Source organism: Rhincodon typus, chromosome 27 (genome assembly GCF_021869965.1).
Source record: "Rhincodon typus isolate 14 chromosome 27, sRhiTyp1.1, whole genome shotgun sequence".
NCBI lineage: Eukaryota > Metazoa > Chordata > Chondrichthyes > Orectolobiformes > Rhincodontidae > Rhincodon > Rhincodon typus.
In genome coordinates this window covers 10,425,952-10,448,213 of record NC_063358.1, presented here as the reverse complement: position 1 = coordinate 10,448,213, position 22,262 = coordinate 10,425,952, and the positions used below count along the sequence as shown (strand labels likewise).

At 42.0% G+C, this 22,262-nt stretch overlaps 1 protein-coding gene across 1 annotated transcript; it reads left to right on the top strand.

Moving 5' to 3' along the window:
* The first annotated feature begins 12,434 nt into the window (after positions 1-12,434).
* Positions 12,435-17,434, top strand: htr1d (5-hydroxytryptamine (serotonin) receptor 1D, G protein-coupled). The gene is made up of 2 exons (XM_020524021.2): positions 12,435-12,596; positions 15,560-17,434. Exon 2 carries the CDS (start codon positions 15,725-15,727, stop codon positions 16,856-16,858), a length of 1,134 nt encoding a protein of 377 aa, XP_020379610.1. The 5' UTR covers positions 12,435-12,596; positions 15,560-15,724; the 3' UTR covers positions 16,859-17,434.
* The last annotated feature ends 4,828 nt before the right edge of the window (positions 17,435-22,262 follow it).

Sequence of the window (22,262 nt, the reverse complement as noted above, 5' to 3'; positions counted from 1 at the left end):
AAATAATTCCACAGAGGCCAATTTCCCGTCAATGAGTCACCCTTTATTTACACATTAAAAGTCCTTGACTCTGGTACGGCTTCGTCAGAGTCAACTCTGAGAGAGTGGCAGGGTGTCTGACACTCCTGTTTGTATCTGCCGGTCATTTCTCTCTGATTGGACCAGATTAACAGCCCCCATTCAGGGAACTCATGTTCTATGGGGTCCAGAGATAGTAGGAACTGCAGATGCTGGAGAATCTGAGACAACAAGGTGCAGGGCTGGACGAACACAGCAGGCCAAGCAGCATCACAGGAGCAGAGAGGCTGACGTTTCGGGCCTAGACCCTTCATCAGAAAAGGGGTCCAGTTGGCTGACCTCCTTGCAATCACTACAAGCAAGGCTTAAAACAAAGAACTCTGTGTCAAGTTGGGGTTGGATATGGCAAATTTAGATTTAACAGTTTGTGAATGAATCTACCCAACCACCAGACAGACACATGCAACAGAATCTTATTGGAGCCTGTGCCATGTGACTGTGACAATGATGTGTCATAGAATCGTGTGAGAAATCAAGTGAGGCCCCTCAACACTGGGAGCATCTTTCACACATCTGTTAGGCAAGTCCCTCACTGGGCAGCAGGGTGTTATCAATGTAAGATGGATTATAGCCCAGTAAATATCTTATTGACACCACAACTCTCCTCATTAATATCCAATTCCCCATCTTTTCCAATGAATAGAACAAGCTCAACAACGAGAATTCTCGACATTGAAGTCAAAGCGGGAGCCTGCTGATTTTCAGCTTATCACTGGCTCCAAACGATCTTCATATTGGTCACCAGGCACCAATCATCACCACAGTTTATGGGCACTGGCATCACACACCCCCATACCCAGGAATATTGGTATCTGATATGTTTCAGCCTCAAAGAACCCTCGTGGTACATCTCCAATCTGAAAAATTGTTCTTGAATTACAGGTATAAAATGTGCACAGCATCTCAGAGTTCTCACCCATGATCATGACAACACTTCCAGTCCTTTTGAGGTCGTGCAATTTTGGATTTTTTTAAAGAGCTGCAGATATACTCCAAAATTGAATACAGAGTAGAAAAGTAAGCACTTTCCATTGCGAGTTGGATATCTTAACTTTTTCACAATTTTAATGGGTAATTACTCCATACCTTCTGTCTGAAATATTTAATTTCCCTGAATGAGTTTCAAAGATTGATGCATTAACTTCGCTGCTGGAACTTTTCCTGAATCTGTGCCCATATGGTCAGATGTAATTTATCCAGCTAAACATGAACAGCTTCCTTCTGCACTGTGCTTGAGTCATCTGGTATCTCCTGCATTTTGAACTGAGAGTTCAAATTCATCTGAATGTTCATTGCTGCTATACAATTGTGTCTTTCAGTTAGAATTACAACCTGCTGGGAAACTTGCAAAGCTGCCTTCCTATTCAAAGCAACATCAGCTGAAGTGTTGCTGATGGATTTTGGGCAGAAAGATTTCGACACTTAATCTTACAGAATGTTACATGGTAATTGTCTGACTTTTCTGACCTGTGTATGAAGCCATTCAGAGTGTTGTAATACTGACATGACCGTGTCCCTAAACACAGTAGTTTTCACTATTCTGCAAGGCAAAGGTGACAAAGAAAAAGAAGAAAATGGTTCACATTTAAACAGAATCATTCACAACCTCAGGACATCACAAAGCACTGGACAGCCAGCAAATTGTAACCATTATTTTATTACAGGAAGTGTGTCCACCAGTTTATCTCACAAATAAAAATGCGATAATAATTACATGTTGTGTCTTTGCAGTGCTGGAGTTTTGCTTGAAGGATAAATATTGGTGTTGCTATTCTTCACAACAGTGCCCTGAGGTGTGTTATATCTATTTGAGTCTGCCAGTGGGACCTTGATTTGATATTTGAACGATGAGACAGCACAGATCCTTTGGAGTGTTGACATTTCCACAAACCCTCTCAGAGAATCTTTGAGGCATAGAGTCATATAGCATGGAAACAGACCATTTAGTCCAATTTGTCTATGCTGACCAAGTTTCCCAAAATAAACTAGTCCCATTTACCAGCATTTGGCCCTATCCCTCTAAACCTTTTCTATTCATGTACCTGTCCAAATGTCTTTTAAATGTAACTGTACCTGCACTTACCACTTCTCCTGGTAGTTCATTCCATATACGAACCATTCTCTGTGAGGAAAAGTTACCCCTTGGGTCCCTTTTAAATTTTTCCCCTCTCACCTTAAAAAGTTGCCCATACTCCCTCACCTTAGGAAAAAGACCTTTGCTATTTACCTTATCTATGCCCCTCATGATTTTATGAACCTCAAAAGGTCACCGCTCAACCACCTACACTCCAAGGAAAATAGTCCCAGCCTAGCCAGTCTCCTGCAATAACTCAAACCTTCCAGTCCCAAGTAACATCCTGGTAAATCTTTTCCGCACTCTTTCCAATTTAAAAATATCCTTGCTAAAGCAGGGCAACCAGGAACTGTACACAGTATTCCAAAAAGTAGCCTCACCAATATCCTGTGCAACCTCAACATGATGTTCCAACTCCCACGCTCAGTGCTCTGACTAATGAAGGCAAACGTCTGAAACACTTCCGTCGACACCCCATCAAATCATTACAATTTTACTGTTTGGGTACCAAACCATAACAAATAAGGAATAGGAGCATAAATAGGCCATTCAGCCCATTGAGTCTATTCTGCCATTCAATGAGACTATGGCTGATCTGCTAATCCTCACTTCCACTTTCTTGCCTTTTCCCCATAATCTTTGAATATACTTAATGGCCCGTTACCACCCCCTGTGGTAAAGAATTCTACAGATTCACCACCTTCTGAGACAAGAAATTCCTCCTCATCTCTGTCTTAAATGGGTGTCTCCTTACTCTGAGGAGGGCTTGACTCCAGTCTCGATGTGTAAATTGGATACTGTCAGACTGGCATCAATTCTATAGTTAACATTCTCAGAACATCTCAAATCGGTTTAGCTGCATCAATACAGTCTTAACTTATAACAAAGAGATTCTGACTTATAAAGCCATTTCGTTGCTCTATGTTTAGGATTTAAGAAACATTATTCAATCATAGAAAACATATTTTGCTACAGCCCTGAAGCTATTTTCTAATCAACCTGCTCAGAGATGTTATTACACGCCTCTAGAGCAGGTAGGACTTAAACCCAAGTCTCCTGTCCTCTCCAAGAATACTACCACCGCATCACGAGAGCCCCCTTCCTCCCTTGAAGTTTTTATTTGCATATCTGGAAATGCTATCACACACAACCAAATGGCTTTTCCCATCACCAAATCATCCTGTGGCACTTTCATCAATTAACTACCACCGCCAATAAATTACCCACGTTCTCCAATTGATTAATTTACATGCAAAGCCTGTGAAGGGAAATACAAACTATGAAAGGTGAGGAAGATGGGGAGGGGGCTAAATCAAAATGGAGTTGGGAGGAGAGGTAAAGCACTGTATCCCCCACGGTGCCCATCTCCCTCTAAAGGCAACAAGTGTATTGGTGGACACAACGCTCTCCCTCTCTAAGGGCACCTGGGCACAAGCATAACCACAGAAGACGGGCAGATGGTCGGCAGAGATGACCCCCCACCCCCCACAGCCTGCTGCCTGGACCTGTTTATAGCTGGCCCAGCAGATGAACAGGCTCATGAGGAAATCCTCCAATCTGCCCACACCCCTCTGCACCAGGTGTCCAAAGATCAGGAGCGTGTGGCTGATGTGCAACCAAAAACACAAAGAAATTTTCAAATCACTAAAAGGGGGTTAGTGCAATCGCCCACATTCAATATATGCATGATCCACAGATTCCACAGCACCACAAAATATAGTTAGGCAGAGAGTCTGTGAATCTCTGCAATCTACAGCTATATACACATATTCTCTACACATATTCAGCCTGTTCAGTGATGTTATGAAAACCTATGGAGCAGGTGGGACTTGAATCCAGATCTTCTAGTTCAGAGGTAAGGATACTACCACCACAAGTCCCTCTCTGAATCGTACAAACAAGGATAAAAACAGCTGACTAGCCCATTAAAAAGCTTATGCCTTTAATGCTACTAACTCTCAGTTTAGCATCAAATTCCACTTTGCTTGCTCCAGTTGTTTTGTCTCTGTTACTCTGATAGATTAGATCCAACATTTACCATTCCTTGAATGAAAAGTTCTTCCTCATATCTGTTTTAAATTTATTTAACATCTCTACACCCCGTGTTCACAGCAGCTTGACTTAGCTTGAAGTAATAGTTTGCAGCAATGATTTATCCATTCATAATTCATATCCCTCAATGAGCTCCCACAGGATACTTTTATCTTTTGGAATCTAAGCATGAGGGGAATGGGAATAGAAAGCTGACACATTTTCATCAAATCCATGCCCAATCTTCACATATCACTTTTAATTTCATCCATTCTCCTGCCTCAACTCCAGATCCTTTAATATTTCATGTTTTCTATGCACTATCTAATTCCCTTTAAAAAAATTTCTGTTTCAACAACAGTTTGTGGCAAGGTGCCATATTGCTATCGATGTCTGTGCAAAGATATTTTGTTCCAACCTAAATAATGATCTATAAGTAATTCTTACCCCATATTGAATTGCAGTGTAAGGTTCTAATGTTTTAAAAAGTAGGTAATGTAGCCATGAGGCAAAACCCATGATTTTAGTCCTATTGCTTCCTTTCTCAAAGTAAAAATGAATGAAGACCTTATATAAAAAAATGACCTGCATTTGTTGGTGCTTTTTCTATGACTACCAGATATATCAGAGTACTTTAAGTAGTCTTTGAAGTGGAGTGACTGTTGTAATGGGGAAAATGCAGCAGTTATTTTATACACAAACAATGGGGCGATGGTCAGATAATTTGTTTCTGTGAGTTGATTTAGAGACAAATATTAGCCAGAACTCCAGAGAGATTTCCACTGCCTTGTTCAAATGGGATCTTTAACATCCACCCGGGCAGTGCAGATGGGGCCTCTGTTTACCATCTCATCTGACAGATGGCACAGCTGACAGTGCAGCTCTCCCTTAACATGGCACAGGAGGATCAGCCTTGATTTTGGATCGCAGGCTTTGGTGTGAACCTGGACTTTGTGATTCAGAGACAAGTGTACTTCCAACTGAAACATGGCTGACCCCAAGGTACAACATCACACCCCAAAGTGGAAAAGCCTGCACCATTCCTGGAAGCATGTCCACATCTTGTGGATGGACAGAGTGATCACAACTGGCCATTGTTCCACCTCCCTGTTCCAAACTGCAATCTAATATTAATCCCCAGCTAGAGGATGGTTCATAGAGTAAACAGGTAAGACTAGAACCACATTTGATCTTAGCCAAAAGGGCAAGAATCAGCTGATTTGGAATTGGTTATCTACTATTTTTAGGCTCCTCATCTACACATACCCACAACGGGAGGTTGAGTGGGCCTGAAAATGGAGTTTCTGTCTCATTTGCACAGACAGGAGCTTCTCAGTTCCAATATCCAGATGATGGGGGAAGAGGTAAATGATTGTTCCAGAATACTCTGACTCCATCTGTGGCTCTACAGGAATGTTGGATAAAGAAAAACAAAAGAGTAAAATTTGTGAATGATGCATACTGGTGCAAGCCAGTGTACCCCAAAATGAAGCTCCAATATGACCAGGACATTCATTTCTATGGACTGTATTGTATTTTTATGGGGTTTTATACACAGCATTTTGTGGCAGGTACTGCTTGGATCATAGCAACCACTGAAGAATCCTGAGAGATGCAAGCTGAAAGTCTACATTGCTCATCAGACCTCAACATAACAGAGAGAGATAAGCCAGATCCACCATTAATGTATGTGAAAGGCTTGGCGCCTATTGTTGACATCTAAAACATGGCACACCGACTAGCAAGTCAAATGTCTTTCAGAAGTCCTCCGAGTGCAGGAACATTAACCCCAAGATTGTAAGATGAGACTAACACTGATCAATATCTATCCTGACGTCTCCCCAATAGAACAGAGCTAGATTTCTACAACAAGAAAAAGACTTTTGGTTCCTGTCTTGCTTTTCAAAAATTTCTGGTCAACCAGAAACCCAATGAAAGAAATGTTGCACATGTTTGGCACTACATCCACAAGCATCCGCTCCCTCCACCACAGACACTCAGTAGCAGTAGTGTGTACAATCTACAAGATGCACTGAAGTAGCTGTTACAGAGGGGGAATAGCCAAACCCCTCTGATAATTAAACTAAAACACAAGCCCAAATCTGTTATGAAAGGATTAGAGGTTACCTTCTAATAATTACACTCCCTCCAATCAGAACACCCAGGGAAGCTTGCCTTTCCTCTCGTAATGTGTTGAAAGTTGTTAAAAGAAAGACAACTCCTGATTTCTACTTTACAAATAACAAGAAACAATTTATTTATTTAACCCTAACAATGAACAAATTAACAGAATTACCAACAAACCAAACAATTTCCTCTAAGTAGTAATTATTCCCTAACTGAACCAAATTCTAATGGAATGATATTTGAATAAACACAAGTCCCATATATTAACCCAATTAATAAGAAAACAATAAATTAAAATGTAATCTCTCCAAAATCGCACAGACTGTCTTCTGGAATATTCTGTCTTCTCTGCTCACTTCACAAATACCTTTCTTCTGCCAATTCTGCTGTAAGGAATGTTTCATCTTTATAATTTCTTCAACAAGGATGTTGAGCTAAAATACTGTGGTACCTTTGATTAATTAGATGGGCTTCCTCTGAGACCTGAATGGTACTAACTCTGGCAGGTGGCAGATGGCTCTCTCTCTGATTTTCCAAATGCTCTCATCTTATATACCCGTAATGATGTAATCAAATTCTTATAATATGATTGGTTTCAGGTTTTCAACACCATCAGATTTAAATTCAATTGGCTTTCTGTATCTGGGTGCTTGGTTTAAGTTAATTGGCCAAATTCAAACTTTTTGTCTTGGAAAAAATGCTGCCTGGCTGGTCTATACAAAATGTTCCTTTTCAGGCACTCTCTGTCCACCTGCATTTATAAACTTCCAAGCATAGACAAAACACAAGCTCTTAAAGGGACCATGCCACTCTTTTTCCATGATTATTTTTACCAACAAATTCTAACTTCCTGCCTTCCGATTCATGAATACTCTACCCAACTTTGTAACATAACTCATCAAGGCTCCTTAGACAGCACCTTCCAAACCTGCGATCTCTACCAACTAGAAGGACAAGGGCAGAAGATACATGGGGACACCATCTCCTGTAGGTTCCCCTCCCCACAATCCTGATTGGAAATATATCTCTGATTCTTTAGTGTCACTGGATCAAAATCCTAAAACTTCCTTCCTATTGGTGCTAAAGAGTACCTACAATACTTCGCTTCCCCCGCCAGCCCCAATAACTGCAACAGTATATGAAGGTGGCAGTATCAAAAGTAATTAGGGATGAGCAATAAATTCTGGCTTTGTCAAAAGCACTCATAATTCATAAATGAATTCAAAAAATCATATGACCAAAAGGGTTCTTAGACCGAAATGGATCCACACTAACTTTCTGGATGGATTAAAAACTTGCATACATTACTCATTGTTTGGCAATGGTGAGAAAGACAGGGGTGCTGTTCTTGCCAAGTTATCTTCGGAATTGCTCAACTCATACAATATGTTTTCTCGGTGGGGTCTCACTATGTGTTTACGCCTGGTCTAATGTTGCTGTATGACTTGCACATGGATAACATTGTTTACCATAGCATCACCATTATTTCAACATAAAAAACTCAGCCATTGTGTTTTAAACATCAAAGGGATCCAAGGCAACAGAACTGTAAAAGCAGCCCAAATCATAATAGGTAACATCATTCAAAATAAAACGGATATAACCCTAAGATATCAAACATTCAGAAATTAAATACTGCTCAATAACCTTTACAAAGCAATTGACTAAGCTCAGCATTTACCAATTACTCATGAGTTTTATGCAGTTTAATCTAACCTTATCTTTGCTTATGGCATTGCATGAGTGATAATTAAATACCCAATAAACCTCATAAAGGATAAAAATGCCTCTTCATCACTGAAAGTACTGCACAATTCCCAAGCAATCCACTTACATGTGCTGGCACCTATTGGTAAACTAAAAATAAGCCCCGTGGGTGGTTTAATCTCTCAGACTTTCACTCATTGTGCTCTCACTTAAGAGACTGGAGCTCAGATTCAAGGTTTGATTGACATTTGCACCCACTCTTCTTCCACAGGGAAGATTTCCCTCTTCCAAAGGCACCATCAGGAGAAGGAATGCATGCAAGTGAACTCGTCTCCTCTCTGTTCAGCCAGGCCAGCAAAGTGCCTCACCATGCCTGGCTGAGACGTCTTTCATGTTGGCACCTATAATCCAAAAGGAACAATGTACAACCAGTGGAGGTGGTGGAAAGCCACAATCTCGGCAACCACCATTAAAGAAGGTCTTGGAAAGTTTGATTCATTTAAAGATAAACTCAAGAGCCGAGTGGGCAAATAGTGGGGCAAGGCCAGGCTACTAATCAGATGACATTTAAAACAAACTATGGGGCCATTTCAAAGAAAGCTGGGGGAGTTGTACTAGTCAAAAACAAACAATGAATGGTGAACATTATTGTCACACCGCAATTTGTGGGATCTTGCTGTGCATATATTGACTGCCATGGTTCCTACATTGTAACAGTGACTGCACTTTGAAAAGTCCTTGATGAGCTGTACAGTGCACAGGGTCATCATGAGATCATTAAAAGCACTTTAGAAATGTAATATTTTTTCCCTCTTATTTGGAATCATCATTCACTGAATACATTAAGAAATAAGTGACATAAGGGACCAACTGCCAAGCAAAGATCATTAATTACTTACGTTCCTGTCGGCATTGATCGCACTTCTCTAAAACATTCCAGGCGATTATATAAATTAAGCAGTTGTAAAGTCCAACACTCCTGGGGGCAAGGAGAGATGCCATTTTCACACACCGCAAAATCTCACCAGCAGAAATGAGTGACGAATGAATCTGTTTTTCAGAGATGTTGGCTAAAGGCAAGATGTGATCTCAGATCCTGAAGAGAAATGTTTCTCCTGGAGCAGTAATTCAGGAATTAGAACAAGCGTCAAGAAGGAAACACATTTAAAATGGTCTGATCGAGTGAAAATGGAAGTGAATAGTAATTTGAGCTATTAAAAGAAGGACTTACGCCTTACACAATCTCATCAGATCCCAAACATTTTATCATCAACCAAGTACTTTCGAAGTCTAGTCACTGTTGTAATGTAGGAGATATCAGGTTAAATGTGGGTTACATTTTACTCAGCACAGAGAGGTTTCCTGTAGTTAATGTGTCGTATTTGTAATAATGCTCATATGCAGCAATGCAATATTAATTAAATTCTGCAGCAAAATCGCATTCAATCTGATGGCTACTTGAAGAATATTACTGAGGATATACCAATTGAGAAGGAAATAGCAGTCCAACTGAAATGGTGCATTTCTATATAGATGTTTTCTAAAAAAACCCATTCAGAAGTGTTTTGAACACCTCTGGAGCAGTTGGGGCCCAGGTCCCCTGGTTCAGAGGTACTAACATTGCCACTTCACCACGATGGCTCTGATATTTCTGCATATGTTTTCCTTTCCTTTATCCAGGAGCATTCTAACACACAACTGAATATAAGAGATAGTAGGAACAGCCAATGCTGGAGTCTGAGATAACAAGGTGTGGAGCTGGATGAACACAGCAGGCCAGGCGGCATCAGAGGAGCAGGAAAGCTGATGTTTCACGTCTGGACCCTTCTTCAGAAATGGGGGAGGGGAAGGGGGCTCTGAACTAAATAGAGAGAGGGGAAGACGATGATGGAAAGTGGATAGAGGAGCAGATAGGTGGAGAGAAGACGGACAGGTCAAGGAGGCGGGGATGAAGCCAGTACAGGTGAGTGTAGGTAGGAAGTTGGGATGGGGGTTGGTCAGTGGGAGGGAGGGAGGGGTGGGTAGGTGGGAGGGAAGATGGACAGGTCAAGGAGGCGGGGATGAGGCTAGTAGGTAGGAAGTGGGGGTGGGGTTGGTCAGTGAGGTGGGAGAAGCGGTTGGCAGGAGAAAAGACGGACAGGTCAAAGAGGCGGTGACAAGATGAGCTGGTCGGGGAGTGGGGAGATTTTGAAGCTACTGAACAGCTTTTTTCACACCATCAATACACCCAGCGTATTTTAATCTATTGACTGCCACCACTAAATCACTTTGCATGTAAAACCTGTTAAGGACAATGTAATCCTACATTTCTATGTAAATATTTTCTAATCCATCTGATCAGAGATGTTTTTATTGTACACACTTCTGGAGCAGGTGAAACATAAAACTGGACCCTCTGGCTCAGAGGTAAGGACACTACCACGGCACCACTAGAGCTCTTACATTTCTGCGTGGATTTTTATTTCCTGATCAATCTATTCCGAGATTGTATTACGGACTCCTTGAGTAGGTGGGACTTGAACCTGGGTCTCCTAGGCTAGGGGTAGTGACATTGTCACTGTGCCACAACAGTCCACATTTCTATCATCATCAACCTGTTCAGAGGGATATTATTATACTATTTTCTTATTTCAAAAATATGTTTTATTAATAAAAAAGTCTCTTTGTATATACACATTGTCACAAATGCATTTTGGTTCTATACAGTTGCATAACAAGTAAACAAACAAATATTTGAGTTTGACTCTATTCCAACAAACTAAAGGCATCTCTTACACATACATGACAATTTACATTCATTGAGGCACTAGGGGGTCTTGATAACTGAACAGACCTACATTTAGCTTCAGCAGAAATACCTCAGACAATGGTCTTTCCCCAGTGCGCCTTGGCAGCAGCTGCCCCAAGCTTTAGTGCCTCCCTGAGCATGTAGTCCTGGGCCTTGGCATGTGCCAGTCTGCAGCACTTGGTCAGGGTCAACTCCTTGTTCTGGAAAACCAACAAGTTTGGGCAAAGCAAAGAGCTTCGTTACTGAGTTGATGGTCCTCCAGGCACAAGGTGATTTTTGTCATGGGCTGCGTCCGGGGAACCTTAAGGCACACAGTTGTGCATCACAGAGCCGTTCAGGACGAACCCTGACAAAAAGCACTGCATCTTTCTCCAGACTTCCTTTGCAAAGGCACATTGCAGCAAGAGATGTGTGACAGTCTGAGCCTCCCCACAGCTGCTTTGAGGGTAGGGTACAATGGTGCAGACTGACTGGGTGTAATTTTAATTACTCACCTCTTCAGCAAGTGGGACTTGAACCCATGTCTCCTGGCTCAGAGGTAGGGACACTACCACTGTACCACAAGAGCCCATATTTCCATAGGAGGGCAGGCATTTTATTCGGAACAGTTGGTCATGAAAACAGTTGAACGGATTGGTTTTTTCTTTGACCCCCAATACAGGAATTGATAAACAGAAAGAACAGGCATTTCACTAGGATCGTTTCTGGGCTGAGGTCTCTTTAAAGAACTCCAGAGCCAATGAATGGCTCTTGCTCTGTAGCCACGTCGCAGAGAGGCGTCAATGAAATGTGCGCACAGCAAGATCCCACAAATCGTATGATAGGATCGTTCTTTTTTTTTCTTCTTCATTTCACATCGGAAGAAACGAGGTGCAGTCCCTTCCAATAAAGCTGGCCACGAGGTTCTGGAAGACCCCCAGCACGCTTTGTGTTGTTGGCCGGTTCACAGAGGGGACCTCTGGCCGGCTCATCTCCTTGGACGATGCCGGTACATTCCTACAAACACAACAGTCGGTCTCAATTGCATTCTGTAATTATAACCCACCCACCCCTCACAAACTAACCCGGTCCAGTCTTGCACCAGATCTCTCCCACACCACCTCCGCCCCCCGCCCCCCCAACACACACACACACAGAGGGGAGCGACATGTGCAGTCTATTCCTGTTCCTGGTGGATGGCATGCTCTGTGAACCTCGGCCAGCGTGAGAGCTGGGACCCAGACACACTCCAACATAAACAGTAGTGCGCCGCTCCAGTAGCACTGCATCTGCCTGGCCCCACGAAGCTACTGAATGGAGCCAATGGACTGGAGTACTTGCCTGCAGATAGTCCCGTCTCGCTTCCCTGGATTCTCTTGCTCTCCTTGTGATTTAGTGTGCATTTGGCTCCTGTGCAGGGTAAGGCTGAGGCAGTAGCAGCAACTCTTTGTGAGTGGGAGAGAGACCATTGAGAGAGAAAGGACATCTTTAACTCTCTCATTCTACCACAGGCACGCTGTCTCATCGGGGGAAGGGATGGCTTCACCGGATGATTGAAGAGTGTGGAGAATGTTAATGGAAAAACGTACTGATCACCCACAACAGCAGCAGCGGCAGTCTGTACTCCCTGGTTAGAGGCGAGAGGTGTACACTAGGCGCTGGGCGAGAAACCGAGCCAGATCAGGGGCTATGATGGGCGCACTCAGATTAAACTTCTGCGCTGGAGAGGACGGCACACAGGCAGAACCTGAAACAAGAAGTTAAAGCGGAAAAGGCTAGGATGAGAGACACTGCCCAGAGGAACAGGCTGAGGTGAGAGGCACAGTCCACAGATGTTGACGGACCTGCTGAGTTTCTCCAATTTGTGTGTGAATATAAACAAAACTAGACTGGCAAGTATATCTCCCCTTAGCTTTCGATATACTAAAAATTCACTGAAATGATTGTTCAGAACGTGTCAATGCTTTGTAATAATCGTTTTACAACGCTTTCGGTTTTTAACTGTTAACTCAATATATCTCCTCTCGTCTTCATGTTTCTTTTTGTTGCAACTTTAATTCCGCAGCTTTTTGATTGCGAAGAAGCAGCCAGGCGTTAAGTTCGTTTGGATGTCGTCCTGTAGTACGTTGCAATTTCAGTTCCTCCTGTTCACCACTTTCCTGTCACTTTTTGACGATTCGAAGCAGTTTTATTTGGGGAGAATGAGACTTGTTTGCAGTAGCCCAAAGCTCTGTTCTACTCCGTGAACTCCTGCTTTAACCTGTGCCTGTAAGAATCGCCCCCCTATATGAAACCAATTTCATCAGCTTACAACGGGAAATATTTGATTTGTTGTTGTTGTAAGGATGTGTTCAAGTGAGCAAAAGCGTCAGGGTTTGAAAACACGAACCAGAATGTGAGAAAATCGGGAGTATGACCTTATTTTACTAATTGGATATTTTCCCCAATACTGAGGCTCGCTGTTCGCCCGCCACCTCTCGACCACTTAGGCATTTCTTATCTCACTAAATTAGAGAGGATAAGTTTCTTTTGGGACAATCTCACTGCGTGGATATTTAATTACTCACAGTATTGTCGGATTGCAGTCAAGCAAAAGATATGATCACTCCTAATTTCTGTGGCTGTGGAGTCCCACATTGTGTCCCAATCGCTTCTTTAGTTTTTAAAGGGCTATGCTTTTTGTTAAATTAACTCTGTGTTAGCATTACTGGTAAGGCTAACATCAATGGTTTGGCCCTGGTTTTTGAGTCACTGTTTAATTCCCTTTTGTTAGGCTCACTCATTCGGAGGGCTGTCGAATTTCAATTAGATTGAAACGAGGATCTCACACAAACCAGACTGGGTAATGATTATTTTAATCCACCTGTTCAGATATACTGTTACTATAGACATCTCCGGAGCAGGTGGGACTTGAACCCAGGTCTCCAGATTGGGTAAGGGTAGCAAATTTCCTGCCTGAGAGGGCTAGTTTGCTTTAGTGACAATCCCTCAAATCGTGATCACTTTAACTGAGAACAGTGTTATTCCAGTTCTCAAATTGCCAGCTGGAATTGAACTGGCAGTCATTACACCAGACCCATCCTGTATTGTGGGTCTCATTTGTCTCTGATAATAAAATTCTTTGTTAGTGGGAGACTGGGACATTTCTGCTAATGTCGTTCCAGTGCGATCTTTTTTGATGATTGCAGTTCAGAGGTCCACATAAACCATTGTCACTTAGTGGTTAACAAATCTCTTCCTAATTCCTGACAGTGGTATGTTTGTGTCACCTGCTGTAGCCCTCAAAAGGTTAATTTCTTGTCACACTTGAGAGGCAATTACAGATTATGGGCTGTGCTTCATTTAAAGCTAATGTATCATTTTCCAAAGGTTCTAACATCCCCAGGTTCTATGGGGTTTTGCTATTTGTAGTGAGGATGGTGTGTCTTTTAAAATAATGTATTTAGAAAATTGCTGATTTCCTTAGATTTAAAGCAATCCTCATGAGGTTACTCAGTAGTGAGAAACACTGTGTGATGCATATTGCTCTCGGGATGCAACTGTCTGCGTGGGTTTCCTCCCACAGTCCAAAGATGTGCAGGTTAGGTGGATTAGCCATGTTGAATTGCCCCTTGTATCCAGGGAGATGCAGATGAGGTGGATTAGCCATAGGAAAAGTAGGGTTACTGGGATAGCGTAAGGGGGGGTGGGTCTGGGTGGGATTCTCTGAGGAGAGTCGGTGTGGACTTGATGGGCCCAATAGCCTGCTTCCACATTGTAGGGATTCTATGATACCATAAGCCTTTCCTCCTGAAGTGGGGGGTAGGGGGGATTTCAGAGCTGTATGGAAAGAGAAGGAGAGCAGGATTAATTGGGTAACACCTTGAAAGAACCAGCATAGGCACAATGGGCCGAATGGCTCCCATCTGTCTTGAGAGATTCTGAGACACTGGAACTAACGGTGTTCAGAAACCTTATTTTCTTCCTTCCAGACGTTATGCTTGTTTAAAATATTTTTAAAATTGTCTCTTGTGCCAAGGGGATGGATTTAAATAAACAGCAGAATGCCTACAACAGATGATGCAGAAACGATTAATCCTTGAGAAAACCAGACATGGAAGAGGTAACAGCGCAGTCAAGAAAATTATACTTCAGAATAGAACTGCAGGCTGCTGTACATTTCCTGCCTGTTGTGGCTCAGTAGGTAGCCTGTCCTGGAAGTCAAAAGGTTAAGTCCAACTCCACAGAATTGAGTTTAAACTCCTGGCTGATAGTCCTATGCTGACAAAGGGAATGCAGTACTCCTCCAGATTAAACATTTGCCTGGGATTCTGATTCTCCCAGTGTCCCAGCCAATATTTATCCTTCAAGCAACATCACTGAAAGAAATTACTCTGCTCCTTGTGGGAGCTTACTATGCACAAATTAGCTGCAGTGTTTCCTGTATTACAATAGTGACCATACTTTTGTGAGGGAAAATAATTGAAGTCACTGTATTTTTGACATCCTATAGTTGTGAAAGGCATGAAATAATTTTTTTTGATCATTAGTAATTGCATTACATTTTTAAAAATCGTGTTAATGTCCAATTATCTTTTTTATTAATGAGACACATATCTACCCTTAATTTCAATAGCTGAAGTGCAAATATACTACTTCTGACTTCAATGCAGATAATCTCAATTTGTAGTAATTGGCACTGTTAAAATAACCTCAATCGGGAATGCTACTATTTGGATATACGGTATCAGCTTTATGACATTATAAAGTTGTTTTTTTTCTTTTTCATGAAATAGATATGAAATATTGGATGTGAAGATGGATCAACAATGAGTCTAAGCGGGAATGAAAACAGCTGCCGTGTAGTTTTTGTCAAGAATATGATAGCAATGCTGCATGCAAACTGGGCTGGAAACAAACAATGACTCTTATTCAAATCTGCCCAATCGATCTCACTGACGATGGACCACGATAACTCGTCCACTTTAGTTTCTCTTCCAGCTACAATAACTAATTCCTCGGAAAATTCCTCGGCGATGCTAATCACCTGGAATGAAAACAGTCAGTTAGGGCTGAGGATTTCACTGTCTGTCGTTCTGGGTATCATCACCTTAGCGACCATCCTTTCCAACTCATTCGTGTTTGTCACCATTTGCCTCACCAGGAAACTCCACACTCCAGCCAACTATCTCATCGGGTCTCTGGCTGTTACAGACCTCCTAGTGGCTATCATGGTGATGCCCATCAGTATTGTCTACACTGTCATCAAGACCTGGACTCTAGGGCAGATCATGTGTGATATCTGGCTATCCTCTGACATCACGTTTTGTACTGCATCTATCTTGCACTTGTGTGTCATTGCTCTGGACAGGTACTGGGCCATCACTGATGCCTTGGAGTACACAAAGCGTCGCACACCGGGTAGAGCTGGCCTGATGATAGCTGTGGTATGGGTCATCTCAATCTGCATCTCCATTCCCCCGTTATTCTGGAGGCAGTCGAAAGCTCACAACGAACTCAAGGAGTGCGTAGTCAACACCGACCAGATATTCTACACTATCTACTCCACTTTCGGAGCCTTTTACATCCCCAGCGTGCTGCTAATTATACTGTACGGCAGAATTTACATGGCAGCTCGATCGAGGATTCAGAAACCGCCTTCAGCCTTCGGAAAGCGCTTTACTACAGTACAGCTCATAAGCGGATCAACCGGATCTTCTCTCTGTTCTGTTGGCTTTAACAGCCAGGAGACTCTGCCTCATTCCGGTGAATCTCCCGTCTACCTGAACCACATCAAAGTCAAAGTGTCAGATAGCGTCCTGGAGAGAAAGAGGATCTGTGCAGCCAGAGAGCGCAAGGCCACCAAAACCTTAGGGATCATCCTTGGTGCTTTTATTTTCTGCTGGCTCCCTTTCTTTGTGGTGGCCTTGGTAATGGGCATCTGCAAAGACGCGTGCTGGTTTCATCCTGTGCTATCCGACCTCTTCACATGGCTTGGCTATTTGAATTCACTCATCAATCCGGTCATATACACAGCTTTCAATGAGGACTTCAAACAGGCTTTCCAAAAACTCATGCGACTCAAACGATGTTAACTGTAAGCAACTCTATGGTAACAGTGCATTTTCCTGTCATTCTCACGTACGATAAAAAGAGCGAGAGACCAATTGAACCTTGTTTTTTAGGGACATTAATTTGTCTGCATTTACCTTGCACATTGTACGTTTTAGTACTGTGATTTTTTTCCCCCCACATAGCTCTGTACAAGGGGATGTTATATTCACCATACTTGATGCATCTAAGTGGCGTTGTTAAATTAAGCTTTTTTGCATAAGTGTGAATAACTGAAGAATAGAATTGCAGTAATGCTCACATTCTAAATTGCACTACAGGAACCTTTTAGAATTTTATTATATTTAAATACAAGTCTTTTGTTTTATCATTATTCACTCAATGCAGATATTAAATATGCTCTCTGTTAAACAGTGCAATATTTATGGTAAAATATCTTCACTAAACTACGTTATACTATGACATACTGGCATGTCTACTTGTATTGCAAATGTGGACATGTATGATATTGGAAAATACAGCACAAGACATTTCAAAACATATCAATGAGAACTATGAAGATTTCACCTAGAACTTGCAGCAGGATAAAATTGTTCAGACCTTTTATAATTTCACGTTCTTGTAACATTGTATTTCTGGACAGTTTTCTGATGAGATGGTTAAGCTATGTCCTTCCAGTTTGTAATAAGATATTTTCAGAAACAGAAACCTAATTTGTTCAAAAGAAATTGGAGGCGGCAGAAATCACCTTTATTATTAATCCTTCTTCAGCTTTCAAGGACAGACGCTTTATTTACATACAGTACAATCCACAACCATACCAATATTGCTGGCTTACCAATAGTTTGTGACCGAGTTGTCAAGACTGTGGTTATAAGAAATTACAAGGCTGATGCAAGTAACTATGAAGGTTTAAGTGTGGCCATCAAGGCTGTAATTATACCGCAGGCCTCCCTTTGCTTGCCAGGCAAAAGTTGGAGGACATTTGCGAGAGATTTTAACCCATTCCATTCAGGGATTTAAGGCTGGGCCTTTAAAAAGGTCAGGATGGCTTACCCACAATCAGAATTTTTAATCTCTTTAGAGCAAGTGGCAAGGAAGTTTGTCTTAATTATACAGACAGAGGATGAGTGAGACCCTACACAGCAGCCACAATTGTTACTTGGTTGCTTTGTTGTTGCGAGATAACAAGGTGTAGAGCTGGATGAACACAGCAGGCCAAGCAGCATCAGAGGAGCAGGAAAGCTGTTTCAGGCCTAGACCCTTCTTTGTTGTTGCTTTGGTTTTTCTTCTTAGGTGAAAGCATAAGGATCTCGGAATAGAAGAAACTTACACCGATGCAGTGGAGCAGCAGGAGTGCTTCTCTTGGCTGCATCAGGAAAACTTAGACCTTCTCTTCCTTCGCTTCCCCCTTCAGGCCTGCAGTACTGCTCTAAAAGCCATGGTCTGTGACTTACCACCCCCTGGTGGAGAGGAGTTAACATTTCAGATTGATGATCATTTTGTTTCTTGACAGGAGGGAGCAGACAAGAGGGTGCACACTTTATTGACATTTTAAAATTTTAAAGTGCTCAGGAGGTTCAACAAAACACCCAGTGACTTTCTAAGCTTAGTTTCATGTTGGACTGGAGCTGTACTCCATTGATTTAGACAGCTCATTCAATAGGGAAACCAGTCTCTAGGAGATAGGAAGATCCAATTTCTCATGCTCCCCACCACCGTCCCCAGGCCAGTTAGAGTCAGGCTCCAAGATATTAGTCTAGTCAGTGATGTCCGGCATTGAGTTTAAAAAATACATTTTAAAAATGGATTTGTTGATGCAGATGAGAGGATGCTTTTTTGGAGCGTAGCCACAGTATGGACCTGAAAGGATGAATGGTCACTTTCTGTGCAGTAAACACTTACTTATGACCCTATTTTCATATCAGTTCCACACCTGAAATTCCTTCATATGAACAGCATTCAGACAGTGCGACTGAAACTTTGAGTCTTTTATGTAAAGAATGTTGCTGTTTGTTTAAAGTGTTTTTTATTAGAAAGGTTATTTCAGGTTATCTAAAGTCTCCTACCTAATAACATTTTCATTAACTCCCATCGCCCTCTGTTTCTTACAAGCACATGCTTCTATTTTGAGGATACCATTTGAAGCAGATTGAGCAGATGATCAGGAAAAGTAAAACAGCTCATCAAGCTAGATTCATTCAGGCCAATGCCACATGCATTGTTTTGAGTGTTTGCTTTTGTAAAATGCATGCTGTATTTCTTATTGTGATTGTTGAATTAATTGGGTGCTGTAAGTTGATGAATACCAGATTGAATCCTACTGAGAGGAGAGGTAGTTTGAAGTTGTGTTAAGGGGATACTTAATGTTGGAAATCTATTCCAGGATTTCATTGAAGGAATTGTCCTTTCAAAAACTGCACTGTTTTTCAAAAGCAATATTCTTAGCAAATTATAAAAACCTATTTGCTTGATAGCCTGTACTGCTCAAGCCACTAAATTAGTTGCAGTAAATATATACCTTGTTCAACCAGGTATTTACTCAACAATTATATATAATTGCATTTTGGCTGGAAGATTATCTTGTAAATAATGATGCCATGGTTATCAAAGATATTTCTTTATACTGTGAAGTCAGTGAGCACCCTTTATGACTTTGGCAACTTTCAATTAGAAAGTGACAGTCCCATCAAACATGAATTGTCCCAGACTGTTGGCGAGGTATATTAATTACACTAGAGCTGCTCTAAGAATTGCTACCAATCAAAGCCTGGTTTACATCAAAATTCAGAAGTGTACTGCAAAATGTATTTACAGAGTTTAGCCAATTATTGCACTGTAAAGGTAGCCTCATTTAATATATTCACTTGTATGTTAGTCACGCAGGCTAGGAATAGTGGGTACAAATCAGTCTACGCTCTTAATGTCCTTCCAATAGCAGAATCCAGGAGTCTGGAAGGAGATCAAACAGGGTTCCCTTTCTTGAACGTTAACTTGGAAACATACTCTTGCCAAATTTAGAGTAACAGCAAGATGTGCTTAGTGTTTTACTCTGCATTAACTGCCACATTTCCATAGCCTTCCAACTCTCAGAAAATTGACCACTTGGAGAAGATATCAGAGGCTGATTATACCATTACTGGAGTCAGTCTACCCAGGGCAGTAGGAAGGAAAAAAAAGGAGATAAAATTGCCAAAATGCAATCTTGTATTTCTTTCCCTTGCAGCACAGTAGATAGTGTCCCAGCCTTGGAGCCAGAAACTCTGGGTTTGAGTTCTGCTCGGTTTTGATAGCAATTGGAATTTTTTTGTAATGCAGCCAAAAGTATCAACCTGCAAATCTTTCCAATGTATGCCAATGGCAGGAGGTAAGAGATTCCTGGTCAGCAATTTATAGGAAAGAACATTGGAATAGCATTAATAGTAAGAGGGTGTTACCATAACAATTTGGACTTGCTGTGGGCTGGCTTGCTCAGTTGGTTGGATCATTGGTGTGGAAGAATTGGTGCCAACACCACTGAGTTCATTGCCCACTCTGGCCATGGTGGGTTCTATAGCTTTGGAAGCCATGGAAGTGGGACGTTGGACCTGCCTTCAGGTAGAGAGCATGAAAAGTATATTTTTTTGTTTCTAACTCTTTTACCCTCTTGCTCTCCAAAAGACTTTGACTTGTAAAGGAACAGCTTATGCCAGTGGATGACTGAATATTGTATCACATTCATACTTGAGTCACTCCTTTTGTGAATTTCTTTTGTTTTAAGAAAATAAATACTTTGTTAAAGCAAAAACTGTAATCCCCATTCTCAAATATCATGCTAGTAAAGATATGTATCATCACTCATTGCAGAACCAATGAAATCACTGTATAAAATATATCAAGTAAGCCTTGAGTTTTATAGTATGTTCAAGTCCCAAACTTACGTCCCAGTTTGTACTGACTTATTTAACCTCACCCTGGGGCAGCAGTTGGAAGCCCACTTTTGTTCTATATGGTGAAGCGTGCATGGGCGATGAGTGTGGGGAGGTTATTAGCAAAGAGTTTCTGCTCCTGATCACTACCTTTGGCAGCAGCCTGTTGGAACTGAATGAGGCAATGGATGCTCAGGGAGGAGCACGTCAGCTTTACCGAGATTGTCCTTGGTAGTCAAAAAGATCTGGCAAATCTTTGCTTTTGACTGGACAGATGTCTACTGTCTCCCTCCGAACTGTGTTCCAGAAACAGGTGGAGATTTCAGGAGAGCAAGGGAGAAGATTTGAAGAACTGCTTGCAGGATATTTCCATCTGACAGCATGAATGTAATCAAAGTTCACAGAAAGGAAGACCCAAAGAAAATAGACTATGAATTGCATCTGCACTACAGCAAGAATTAGCAACTGCTTGTTTATCAAGTGTGATATAATTCTGTGTAGAGTACTTTCTCTGTTAATGGAAGCAGCATTGCTTAAATAAAATCATGGCTTTGGAACTTAACAGATTTTATTCAAATTATGCTGTTGAGTTAAAGTTATTAAAACCTTCCTCTGTGTGTAAGAACGATGCTCCCTGATCAATAGCAGGAAATGAATCTTGGAACATTTAAGGGAAAAAGTTTAAAGTGATCCAACCATCTCCAAAGTTGGCCTTGTAAAAGATTGCAGTACATTATCTGTCATGTTCACTTGCAGCTGTGCTCTGTGTAAACAGTGTCTGGGACTTCACCAGCCCTACAGGGAAGCAGGGTAGCCAGTATAATGGTGACAGAAGGCAAGGGATGGAATTTCCATCTCATCCCACTGCCCAGATATTCTGCCAGCAGTAGGAAAGCTGGAAGGTGGACTTCCTTACCAGAGGTCAGTTGTACCAGTTAAGAGCTGGCATTTTGAGAGGCCTGCCCACCAGGTTTGGCTCACAGCCTAGTGAATCCTGGCAAGCTCCTGGGATGAGGTGGGGGAATCCCACTCTAGAGCCCCAGGAAGCACCTGTTAATAGTGGATGGCTACCCTCTATGCCCACTTCCTCCCCTGGGCTTATTCACCAGGTTGCACCTGGCTGGCCCTGGCAAATGTCCACCCTACTTCCCTTACTGCAAGGGTAGTGCCCATTGCTGTCCAATCCCAGCAGTGACCACAGTACCTAGGGGCACCTCTATGACCTGAAGAGTTGCTGGCCTTGTTAATAGCTGGCATCTCCTGGCTCCAACTCACATCGCTCAGAAGGACAGGAGTCCTAACAGCAGCTACTTAGTGACAAGGTGGGTCTAAAATCTGGTAGGGCAAGGGGTGGGGGGGGAAGAGGTTGTAGGCTATGCCCCAAGCAGCCAGGACAGTCCCAAATGCAGAAACCTCATTAGAAGACACTAATATCTTTTGAAATCTAGCTAGACTGTGACTCTGACAGAAGTCCATCCAGGCTGCTACATACACTTACTGCCTGCTTAAAACTAGTTGA

Excerpts from the sequence above, each read along its gene's own strand:
- htr1d (XM_020524021.2), top strand. The coding sequence starts at position 15,725 with ATGGACCACGATAACTCGTCCACTTTAGTTTCTCTTCCAGCTACAATA.